The 12,601-nt window shown below is 43.5% G+C and overlaps 1 protein-coding gene and 1 long non-coding RNA gene across 2 annotated transcripts in view; one reads left to right on the plus strand and one right to left on the minus strand.

Annotated features, from left to right (window-relative positions):
- Window positions 1-12,601, plus strand: part of GOLM1 (golgi membrane protein 1) — a 59,907-nt gene that overhangs the window by 40,266 nt on the left and 7,040 nt on the right. The window contains exons 6-8 of the mRNA XM_053293765.1: window positions 947-1,085; window positions 10,557-10,728; window positions 11,663-11,965. Coding sequence (XP_053149740.1) covers window positions 947-1,085; window positions 10,557-10,728; window positions 11,663-11,965 — 614 coding nt within the window. The remainder of the gene's footprint in view (window positions 1-946; window positions 1,086-10,556; window positions 10,729-11,662; window positions 11,966-12,601) is intronic.
- Window positions 2,491-4,690, minus strand: LOC128344164 (uncharacterized). The gene is made up of 2 exons (XR_008315701.1): window positions 3,591-4,690; window positions 2,491-3,047 (listed from the first exon to the last, which is right to left on the minus strand). It is a non-coding gene; the product is annotated as an uncharacterized LOC128344164 (long non-coding RNA).

Consider the following 12,601-nt stretch of genomic DNA (forward strand, 5'->3'; position numbering starts at 1 on the left):
AAACTTGGGTGCCTGCCCAGATGTTGTTGCACTACAGCTTTCATTATCATCATCGGGGACCCAAGTTTGGGAATCCCTACTAAACTACCAGGGGCTAATACAATTTCTCGTGAAAATCAAACATCTTTCCAGCCAACATTACTTTCTCTGTAATTTGAAAGGCAAGCACAACATTAAAAATACTGGGTGCCATCCAGAGTTGACATTGACCTTCGTTAGGATCAAGCACTCCTGTTCTAGACTAATGACAATTGTAGATGCTACCCATTAAATCCTAGCGAGAGAAAATGAAGTTTAAAAAAGAGTTCATCTTGTTTTTAATTAAGCCTGAACAGTTTGTGAATTACTATTCAAGCTGAAAGCAATTTCCTTCTCCGCCAAGTATAGCAGCCTAAAGTAAAGTGTGCCGTCGACTCCTGGGAAACATACCAGTGGGGATTCAAAATGGCAATCTCTGGCTTGGTAGTCAAGCCATTTCCCTGCTGCACCATTAAATGGCTCTATAGCAGCCTACCAGGACTCAATAAACCTCCGGTTTTTGCTACCTCTATGCCACCTAATGGTGCAGCGGGGAAATAATTTGCTTAGTGAGCAAGAGGTTGAATCCCCACTGGTATGTTTCCCAGACTATGGGAAACACCTATATCAGGCAGCAGCAATATAGGCAGGTGCTGAAAGGCATCCTCAGATACTGCGCGGGAGAAGGCAATGGTAAACCCCTCCTGTATTCTACCAAAAAAAGCCCACATGGCTCTGTGGTCGCCAGGAGTCAACACCGACTCGATGGCACAACTTTACTTTACTTTTTTGTGTAAAAAAGGAGGAATGCAAAATAAAAGAGGTAGTGAAGCATCTGGCAGACCCCAATACATGGCTGGTGCATTGCAAGTTGTGTAGGTCTTAAAACAACATATTTGAGCAATTGTGTTCTTTTATTTGATTCAAGGTCTCAGTGTATTAGTCAAATGAAGGAACTGAAAGAACAATGTGAGGAAAGAATAGAGGAGATGTTTAAAAAAGGCAATGAGATACCACAAGACAAGGAAAAGAAAAACCTTTCTGGCATGTCTGACAAGAATGATCAGGTAAGATTTAAATTTGTGTTTATGCAATCAGTAGCTGAGTTTCTAAGTTGATTTTACTTGGCACTCAGAATGCTATACCAGGATCAGCAACAACCATATATATATATATTGGACTGTGGTAGTGATGTGAATTCAGTTCGTCCCTGGGTCTGCCTTTTAGCCAATCAAACAGACTCAGTAGGAATCAATTAGAGGTATTTAATTTGCTGCTGCAGCCAGCAAGGTAAATCAATGGGCTATCGCTCTGCATTGAAATACAAATTGGTTATAGGTGCATCTTACATTTATACAAACAATCTGAATGATGCTGACACCCCAGACATAGCATACGTGGCAACAAAATGGTGGACTAAGTATCTAGTACGCATGCGAATGATTCATTGTTCATCTGGTGATCCCTCCTTATTTGGTTACATCCTGTTTTCTAAACTGTCCTGTGAGAACCAAGTTTCTTTAGATACATTTTAGTGGAGAGAGATAATGACGTTGATCATGAGAGGCCTTGATGGCTCTGAGCCGAGCTGGGCTGGGCTGGGGTTACTTTAAGTTAAAATTAGGTTTTCTAAGTAAAATGGAGTTGCTTTGGTTTTCTAAAACACATCAGTAGGGAAAAGATAATTACTTGAGAGCTAAAGTATTTTTCTCCCCCATTGTTGCTTTTTGCATGTACATTCTTCCTGGTTGCTGCTATCCCAGTGTGTAACTGTAATTGGACAGGTATATTCAAAGAACACAAGCTGTACTGGGCCCCCTTGAGAAGAGAGGCTGTTGAGGACCCCTCGCCTGCCTGCCTGCCTGCCTGCCTTGCTAGCACCACTGAACTATCTGTCTATCACCAGGCCACAATGTCGTCATAGCAAAGGAATGCAAGTCGGGCCTATGGCAGCTACTCAGACTGAGAGTTTAGTGAAACAGGCTTAGTGGCACTGCTGCAGAGGCAACAGTTGACCAGTGAGCCCACCTGGGAGGGGGAGGGAGGGAAGTAATTTGGGGGAGGGAGAGGCAAGTGGATGAGCGAGGGGGGAATGTTATCGGCGCACCAAAAACTCGAACATGGGCCTCCACCAATGTCACTTTGCCACTTCTGCTGCATCAACTGGATGGAGGTTTGATATATTCAGGGACACTTAGAAGTGCCCAAAGCCCCAACCCAGTGGATTGGCTTAAGCTGCAGCAGTGCAAGTGATTTATACCACTGCAACAAGTGCAGACCTGTACTTCAAAACAGAGAGCCCTATTTGCTTTTTCATACTTTGACAAGATCAGTACAACATTGCACTGGTGTCTACTGAACCTGTAGCAATAACTAGGTCAGACAAAGGCAGGAAGGGGACAGGTATCATAACTGAAATAGCATCAAAGCAAGGTTAGTTGATATACAGACGACGCAATACGCATATTAAGATAACTCTAATTCTCCTTCAGGACCTTCATTTATTGCGTAAAAAAAGACAAATATCAGTCCATTGTAAAAACAAATATTTTGACGTCTATATGTCAGCCTCAGTGTTATTTCTTCCTCCTCCTGTGGATCACAATCTTATATTATTCTCCTATAATTACAACACAACTGGGCAGCAATTTCTTAATTAGCAAATAGGTAAGGAAGGGGAGAAAAGGAAAGCAGGGAGCCATTCAAAGACATACAGCTGTGTTATCTACATTTCACCACACACCCCTTAATTACCAACATCATTGTCTCTATCTCTCAATTTCATTCCACATTCTTTATTAATCACCAATATACTTCACAGTCTCTTTAAGCTCTTCCTTACCATTTACACTTGATTTTAATTATCTATGTATATCGCCTCTCTAATGTTTCTTCGCAACAAGCACTGCTCCATATCCAGCACATTTACTTTTATGGGCATCGTTATTCCATCCTGTTGTTTTAACATATGCACTGCCCACTGTCTCTCTTTATTAATGTATTTTGCATCTGCTATGTGTTCTTTAAACCTGGTGATCAAAGTGAGATGCAGCTTTAGCACCAGAACTTAGCAGTGGCAGAAGGCAACAGGATATGTCCTTTCAGAGCCTTGCAAATGTCCACATTAGATGTGGCAAAATTTGCCTGCCTACACACATTCAGTATTTTGTGACCTGAAAAGAACCCGTTTGTATACCGCAGATATTTATTTATCATATTTTTATACCACCTGATATGTACATCTCTAGGCGGTGTATAAAATTTTAAATATTTAAAAGTCAAAACAGATAAATACATGACACAATAAAAACAGCATAAAACAGTTATTAAACAAATTATTAAAATATGCCAGGAAACTTCTCCAAGTTCAAATTCAGAGAAGACCTTTTTTAGGGATTCAAAAAGGCCAAGCTGAAAGGAGAGCTAAATCCCTTTCAATCCCCACTGCTGTAGACATTTACCAGCACTCAAATGACTAGTCAGAAAACAGATCACTTTGTCTGACTGTGAATTAAATATTACTAGTGGGCCCGGGCACAGAGCATCTGTGCCTCTAGTTGGGCCCAGCTCACCTTCGCCACCGTTGTCCTGGGTCAGGCCCCCGCCCTCGCGGCTGGGCCCCCCACTGCTGCCACCTCACTGGGCCTGCCGCCGCGGCCCGCTGCCTCGCCGGGCCCCGCCGCTGCGGCCTGGCCCGCCGCCTCGCCCTGCCTCGTGGCCGGGCCCGCCGCTGCCTCGCTGGGCCCGCCACTTGCTGGGCCCAGCCACTGCGCTAGGCCCGCCGCCTTGCCTCCGCAGCCGCCCAGCCAGCGAATTCTCCTGGGTGTGCACCAGGACCAATCAGGCGCCCCCGCAACCCAGCCAATCAGCTGGGCTGCCAGGACGCATTTTTCCTGGGCACACCCAGGAGAATTATATATATAGATTATTTTCAGTGTTGGGCACGGCTATAGCTCAGAAAGATAAAACAGAAGGAAGATATCATAATTTAAGGTATTGAGATCCCTGGACAAATCTCAATATTCTTCCTAATCCTTAAAACAGAGAAGCCTGTGCAGTCTCAGAACTTGCGTAACCGAGCTCAGGAAAAACTTCTCTAGCCAAGACACTCAGAGCACTTTTTAGCATGGGCTTTACTCGGTCTCATAGCCACTCCAAGCTTTTCTTGCCAGTAGCCTTTTAGGTCATGGTCTAGCCAGCATGGAGTAGTGGTTAGAGTGCTGGACTAGGACCGGGGAGACCTGAGTTCAAATCCCCATTCAGCCATGAGACTAGCTGGGTGACTCTGGGCCAGTCACTTCTCTCTCAGCCTAACCTACTTCACAGGGTTGTTGTGAGGAGAAACTTAAGTATGTAGTACACCGCTCTGGGCTCCTTGGAGGAAGAGCGGCATATAAATGTAATAATAATAATAATAATAATAATAATCTTTGAATCCTCCAAATACTAACTCCAAAATCCCTTCAGAGGATCCCAAAATCTTACAGAGATCCCAAAGGTGTCTATTTTAAAATATTCCTTCCAATATCCCTTCATAAATATAAGATCAGGTCTGTGTTTCTGAACCTATTTACAATGTAAGAGCAGGACGTTGGGTTTTTTTTAATGTGGCAGGAGAGATTGGTGACTGATTCATTATATGTAAGTTCTTCTTATGTTTATCCATATAGTACCAATGAATGATGGTTCTAAAAGAAATTTGAAAAATATGCTGTACATGTTTATGCTTATGTTTTTATTCTGTACTTTAAAAAAAACAGTTAAAAACCTGCCCTTGCTTTGTGCTGAGATGTTTGGGCTGGATCCTGTGGAATGTAATAGGATATGACTATTAGCCAATAGTTGTTGAAACTAACTTGTTAGTGTTTTCAGGTAGTCTGCTTTTAATATCTGTATAAGTTAAGGTCAGGCTCTCATTTTGTTTTAACAGAGTAATCAATGTTTAACACGATTAATTTTTTCCTTTAATTTTGAACACATTTTGAACACATCAACTGTTTGAACAAGTTTGGTGACTATTTATTTTACTTCAGGCTTCTACAGTGTAATAATCCTCTATAATAAAGAGCCAGGTGTCCGTCCGTGTCTCCCTCGCCTGGTGTGTGTCCGTGTCTCCCTCGGCTGTTCTGGGCATGCGCGGAGTGCATGCCCAGAACACGCCGAGGGAGACACAACCGCCAGCACCAGGCGGCCATGTTTGGACTGCTGGAAGTGGCGGTGGCGAATGGGTCCGATGGTGGCGGCGGCTGCGACGGGGGGGTGATGGCGGTGGTGATTGGGGCCCATGGTGGCCGTGGCAGAGCCGCGGCCGCCAGACGGGGTGAGGCGGCGGCGGGGGAAGCCGGTAAGGGGAGGCCGGCGGTGGCGGGCGGCCCTGGCCCGGCTGGGGAGACTGGCGGCGGCACGGAGGCCGACGGCGAAGAGCCCAGCCCAGCTGCGGAGGACTGCGGCGGCCCGGCCGGAGACTGGGTCGCGGGGGGACAGAGGTGGCGGTGGGCCCGGCCCGGCCGCGGAGTCCACAGGCGGCGGCCGGCCCGGAAAGGGAAGGCCAGCGGTGGCGGGGGGCCCTTGCCCGGCTGGGGAGACCAGCTGCGGCATGGAGGCTGGAGGCGGCGGGAGGGGGGATGGCGTCGGGGGGCCCGCAGCGCACAACTCTCCTAGCGCCCGTTAATTTAATGGGCCTAAAATAACTACTAGTAGTATAAACTCCACTGCAGTCAAACACCAAAAGCTTGCTTTACTTCTTGTGCAGAAAAATGAAATCTTTTATCACAATTTGTGATCATTGGGGGGGAGGGCACAAATGGAAGATATGAGATAATTAATTTGCAGTTGATTACAGTTTGATTTTTTTGAAATATACCCCAAATAAATGTTTAGAAAACTGAAAGGCACTTGGATACTTCAGAGATTCCTCTGGTCACCTAGCACATTAAAATAGTAAAAAAAACCAACACCCACCTAAACCTCAAATTAACTCTCTCATATAAAGACAGGACCATTAAATATGCAGACAGACTTTGACCATTTAAAAGCCTTTGGATTTCAGTAGGAATGATTTCAGCACGTTTAACTTGCTCATAGAATTCAGTGGGACTTTAAATGACTTATTGGATCTAGAGAGATACAAATATGGAAACTTTAAAGTCCCATGTTTGTCCCGATTTGCTGTACACCATTCTGGGGCTTTTTAACAGTGGGCTTTAAAAAGGTAAAAAGAGGGGGAAATTTCTTTTCTTTTCTTAAGAACATTGAAATATATTAAGTATGTTACTTGTGACAAATGTAAAGATGAAAGAGAATGTGTGATATGTAACTTAGTAGATAATTTTTTTACTTGCTTGTAAAAGCATAAATGTGCTAATTCTTATTCAAACTCTATTTGCCATTCTACCCAGTATTAGATAGAGCTACAAGCTGCTGCACTCCTGAGATACCTACGTATATCTCTGTGCTTGCCAGCTGGGGAAACAGAAATAAAATAAAAATTGAAAATGAAAATAATTTGTGTTGTAGTAAACACAAGGAAAGCTTTTATTATCTAGGCCAAATAAAGGTAAAGTGTGCTGTCAAGTTGATTTCAACTCCTGGTGCCCACAGAGCCCTGTCGTTTTCTTTTGGTAGAATACAGGAGGGGTTTACCATTGCCTCCTCCCACACAGTATGAGATGATGCCTTTCAGCATCTTATATCACTGCTGTACGATATATTACCAACGGGGATTCAAACCAGCAACCTTCTGTTTGTTAGTCAAGCATTTCCCTGCTGCACCATTAGGTGGCTTAGCTAAGCCATGGTACTAAGTTACATAGTTAATGCTTAAAGTCAGTATTATCATGCAGAAACAGAAGAAATAATGGGTGATATACTAACTGCTGGTGCAGTGAGAGAATCAGAACAACGCTTCCAGACTAACTGCACCAGTGTACCGAGAAAGGGGTCATTTTTGATAGCATTCCTGTCCCTGAAGCCCTTTGTGCTACCCAGAAATTTATCCCAGCGGGCGCTGTGACCCTCAACATATTTTTCAGGTGGCACAGAGGGTTTCTTGGGGAATGGGAGATCATCAAAAACTGCTCTTTTCTGATGCACCCATGCAGTTAGTCTAGAAGCACGGTTCTGATTTTCTTGCTTCACAGGCACTTTGTTAGTCAAGATGTTAGCCAATTTGGTGGTGGTGGTGGTGGTGGTGGTTAGGGGGTGCTTCACATATGCAGCCTAACTCAGGCTGTGCTGCCCTAGCCTGGGTGAGGCTGTGCATGTGAATACCCTTATTGTGTGTTTAATGGAGACCTACCTTTGGTGAAAAGGCCTTCTAGAATGAAAACTGGTAGCTTAAACTTAACTTGTGGGAGACTTTCCCTGGGCTGAGAGAAAACATGGAGGGTTGTGTTTGGCTTTGAAATTCCTACAGCATTTTATTTCATTGGACATAAATCGGAAAGCAGAGTAGACTTCTGTTCATATTTGGATATGTATTGCAAAATTCCAGGCTGACGTTGGTCGTTTTTGTGCTTTGAGGATGAATTCCAATATGGTTATTTACCCAAGGATAAGCTATACTTTTAAAGTATATAAGGTGTACTTTTGCCAAGCCTTATGACTCAGCAGTAATACCCTTACTGCTGTTGCTAGTATCTTTGCAGGCAACCGGATTTCCCCTGACCGGGAGTTGCTTTCTGTTTGCTTAGTTGGTATTGGGCTGGATAAGGCCATTGGGTCTAAGCCCTGTATTGAATCTTTTGTTCTCTGACATTCAAATATTTTGTAGGTGTAGGATGCATGAATTTATGTGCCATGTTGTGATTCTGAAAAATGTATCTAGATAACATAATGAGTCCTCTGGGAATCTCAAGAAGTAGTGTTACATGATTACATTCAAAGCTTGTGATTTTAGGTGGGCTAAGGAATCTTGTGTCAGCTCAGCCAGATGAGTTGAACAGCACAGCATGGGTGGAGGTGGGTGGAACAGATTTTAATCCTACTTTGTAGTTGTTTCAGTAGTTTGTGTCCCTTTAATTTGACGTGAAGGTGTGTGGGCATATCTGACATGCTAGAAAATGCTAAGTTTAAGAACGGAAGCAAACTGGGAGATGGACTTCAAAAACTGACTTAAGGAAACATCTTGGGATATTGTGATTAGGAATGTGCATGAAACAGATTTTATGTTTTTGTTTTGAGCTCGAAACAAAATGCAGATAGCAGAAAGGTTTTGTCGAATCAGCAGTTGACTTAGCTGTTTCGATGGAAGAAACTCAAAACATTTTGAGTGTTTTGGCCATAGGGAGCAATGAGGAAACTTGAAACACCCTATTGTTCCTCATGGGTAGCTCCTAGGGACACTACACTATCACATTTGATACTGTTTGTTTTTCCCCCCTATGATGTATACACACAGCAGGAAGCCATGATTGGCCCTGGTAGCTTTATACTGTGCGTGCAGTGAAAGAGAGCTATAATTGTGTTAAGTGTAGCTACTTCAAATATAGCAGTCTGCAATCTTTGTATGTATAAAGCAGCCAAGAGATAGTAAGATATCTGCTTGTTCTTCTGTTTCTAAGCAAGTACCTTAAAGTTTTGCCATGTAATTACATTGTTTGCCCATATTCAAATAGAGAAATATTTCTGAAGACAGACTTATTTACTTTGGGTTGATTTAATTATACAAGTGTTACATAAGTACATAAGAACAGCCCTGCTGGATCAGGCTCAAGGCCCATCTAGTCCAGCATCCTGTTTCGCACAGTGGCCCACCAGATGCCGCTGGAAGCCACAGGCAGGAGTTGAGGGCGTGCCCTCTCTCCTGCCATTGCTCCCCTGCAACTGGTACTCAGAGGCACACCCTTGAGGCTGGAGGTGGCCCACAGCCCTCTGACTAGTAGCCATTGATAGACCTCTCCTCCATGAAGTCATCCAAACCCCTCTTAAAGCCATCCAGGTTGTTGGCTGTCACCACATCCTGTGACAGAGAGTTCCACAAGTGGATCACACGTTGTGTGAAAAAGTACTTCCATTTGTTGGTCCTAGACCTCCTGGCAATCAATTTCATGGAGTGACCCCTGGTTCTAATGTTGTGTGAGAGGGAAAAGAATCTCTCTCTCTCCACTTTCTCCATGCCATGCATGATTTTATAGACCTCTATCATGTCTCCCCGCAGTCGTCTTTTTTCTAAACTAAAAAGCCCCAGGTGTTGTAGTCTTGCCTCGTAAGAAAGGTGCTCTAGGCCCCTGATCATCTTGGTTGCCCTCTTCTGTACCTTCTCCAGTTCAACAATGTCCTTTTTAAGATGTGGTGACCAGAATTGTACGCAGTACTCCAGGTGTGGTCGCACCATAGTTTTGTATAAGGGCATTATAATGTTAGCTGTTTTATTTTCAATCCCCTTTCTAATGATCCCTAGCATGGAATTTGCCTTTTTCACAGCTGCCGCACATTGAATAGACACTTTCAACGAGCTGTCCACCACAACCCCAAGATCCCTTTCCTGGTCCGTCACCGACAGCTCAGATCCCATCAGCATATACTTGAAGTTGGGGTTTTTCATTCCAATGTGCATCACTTTATACTTGCTAACATTGAACCGCATTTGCCATTTTGTCGCCCACTCCCCCAGTTTGGAGAGATCCTTTTGGAGCTGCTCACAATCCGTTTGGGATTTCACTACCCGGAAGAGTTTGGTATCATCTGAAAATTTGGCCACATCGCTGCTTACCCCTGCTTCTAGATCATTTATGAATAAATTAAAAAGCACCGGTACCAGTACAGATCCCTGCGGGACCCCACTTCTTACTTCCCTCCATTGTGAAAACTCTCCATTTATACCTACCCTCTGTTTCCTGTCTTTCAACCAGTTAGCAATTCACACATGTACTTGTCCCTTTATTCCATGACAGCTAAGTTTCCTCAGGAGTCTTTGATGAGGAACTTTGTCGAAAGCTTTTTGGAAGTCCAGGTAGACTATGTCAACTGGATCACCTTGATCCACATACTTGTTGACACTCTCAAAGAAGTCCAAAAGGTTGGTGAGGCAAGATTTACCTTTGCAGAAGCCATGCTGGCTCACTCCCAGCAGGGCCTGTTCTTCTAGGTGCTTTACAATTTTATCCTTGAGGATGCTTTCCATCAATTTGCCTGGAACAGACATTAGGCTAACCGACCTGTAATTTCCCGGATCGCCCCTAGAGCCCTTTTTGAAAATCGGTGTTACATTTGCTACTCTCCAGTCCTCTGGTACAGAGCCCGACTGCAGGGATAAGTTAAATATTTTAGCAAGGAGGTCAGCAATTTCACATTTGAGTTCCTTGAGGACTCTTGGATGGATGCCATCCGGCCCTGGTGATTTGTTAGCTTTCAGTTTTTCCAGACAGTTTAGAACATCTCCCTTGTCACTTCTATCAGACTCAGCTCTCTAGCCTCCATCCCTAAAAAGCCTGGTTCAGGAACAGGTATATGCTCAGTATCCTCTGCCGTGAAGACAGACGCAAAGAACTCATTCAGTTTCTCTGCAACCTCCATATTTGTGTTGTTGTTGTTTTTAGGTTAACATTCAGGTGCCAACAATTGAATTATCAGAGTTCCAGCAGCATGACTTGACTAAACAAGGAAATGAACCTCAAAACAAACTCCAAATTTCTGACAACTCTTTGAAATTAGAAGCCTTGAAACCAACACCCATCATAAAAAATCCAGCAGAACTAGATTATCACAAAGGTAGGTTTTTATAGCAGCAAAGATAACCAATCATCGGTTTTCCTGTGACTTTATGATTTAATGTTTATGCAACTTCCATGTTCCTGGTTTAACATTTTTGACTAGAAATGTAGTTTCTCTTTTTAGTTCCTGATGCAATGATTTCATTACCTCTAGGAAGACACAAAGTGCTTTTTGCTCCTGTCTGCTTCCCTTGCACTAAGAATGGAAGATAAACCATCTAATCACAGCAGTGTTAGGCAGGGTAATCTGGCACTATGATTGAATCATTTTATGTTGGCTGTCTGGCTAGTGTGCTCCATTTTCATCCTGCTGTTCCCTGTATTCAGGGCCTCAGGTAGTTCTAGTGACCTCTATGTAATTCCCCTGAAATGTATGGTGTGGCTGGCTGCGGTGGCTGCTTCTTTTTTGTTGACCATGTATGTCTTGATGGCCTATACATGTTAGGAAAAACATGCATTAAGATTAAGTTCTGCTTTTGAAACTGTTATTTCTATGTAAAATACTTTATCAGTATTTCTGATAAAGCACTTGCCTGCCTGCAGGGACACACCAAGATGCTTTGGGCCCTGAAACCTCCTCTGGCGGGCCTGCCCTGCCAAACCTCCTTTTTTGTGTTTAAACTCCCCGCCCCTTACCATGGCCAAGGGGTGCCTGCGGCGGTGGGGGAGCAGAGAAGTCCTTCTCCCTTCTCCCCTGGCAGCGGAGAGACCGGAGGGACACTGGCCGTGTCTGTTCAGGCCAATGTCCTAAACAGGCATGCCTGTGCAGTTTAGAGATGGTCACAAGTTTGTGAAGTGTATTTAAGTACAAAAAACTAACCTGGAAAAAACTGAAATAATGGTTAAACTGGTTTTGCTTGCTTATGTTTAAATTGTATTATGAAAACAGTTCTATTATGTTCTAATTGTGATTTTGCAATTATTTATGTAAGGAACTGAAGATGTTATCAATAAAGAGGAAGAGGAAATTCCTGTTCATAAGAGCCATCCACAAATATCCACAGCTAGCACAGATCATAAGGAACTGCCTCCAGAACCACGAATAGAGCAGAATCCATTTGAAGAGGTTAGAAATATACTTGGAGAAGTTGCAGTAGAAAGGCAGAATGGAAAAGTATCAGAACTTGCAGGCCATCCAGATGCTAAACGTGCAAAAGCAGAGGATGAAGAAGTTGAACGAGAACATCTCCTAAATGATGATCTGCAGCAGGATGACCAGGAGACCAGCAGGGATGGTGAGTACAAAGGATCAAGCTGCTCTCTCCGTGATGAACTTGGCTTGTGATATTTGGGGTATAAAAATGAACGCAAAATGGCTATCAAGAGTTCTGGCATCTGGCATATTCATGAAAATGATATTCAAACTGTGTGCCATTAAGTCATGTCTAATATACGGTGGATGTCATTCACTGCTGAATAATCTCTCACTCCTGCATATTACTTAAGAATTGTCAACGAGGTAGCAAAATGTGAGACATCTAATTCTACCTATCTTGAAGTGAACCAATCCTTAATCAGATTCCATTTGCTCTTTAAAAAATCTTGTCCGGAAAAATATGAAGAGATCTTTGTAGAGAGTAAAACGCTGGGGTAGATGAAGCATATTCTGATCCACAAAACAGGGGTTTCCAACCTTTTAAAAATAAGTATACCCCTTTCTGCTGCAAACTTTCACCTCAGGTATTCCCTAGAGGGGTGGGGTGGGGAATATATGTATATGTGTGTGTGTGTGTGTGGGTGCGCGCACTCACACACACACACGTGTGTTACAGTTAGGGAGATAAGATACTATAGCCACTGTCTCACATCCACACTGTTGTTCATACAGTTTTATTGAAATTAAATAAAATTTACCTGTCCCATTAATTTCA

This window comes from Hemicordylus capensis, chromosome 2, assembly GCF_027244095.1.
Source record: "Hemicordylus capensis ecotype Gifberg chromosome 2, rHemCap1.1.pri, whole genome shotgun sequence".
NCBI classification, from domain to species: domain Eukaryota; kingdom Metazoa; phylum Chordata; class Lepidosauria; order Squamata; family Cordylidae; genus Hemicordylus; species Hemicordylus capensis.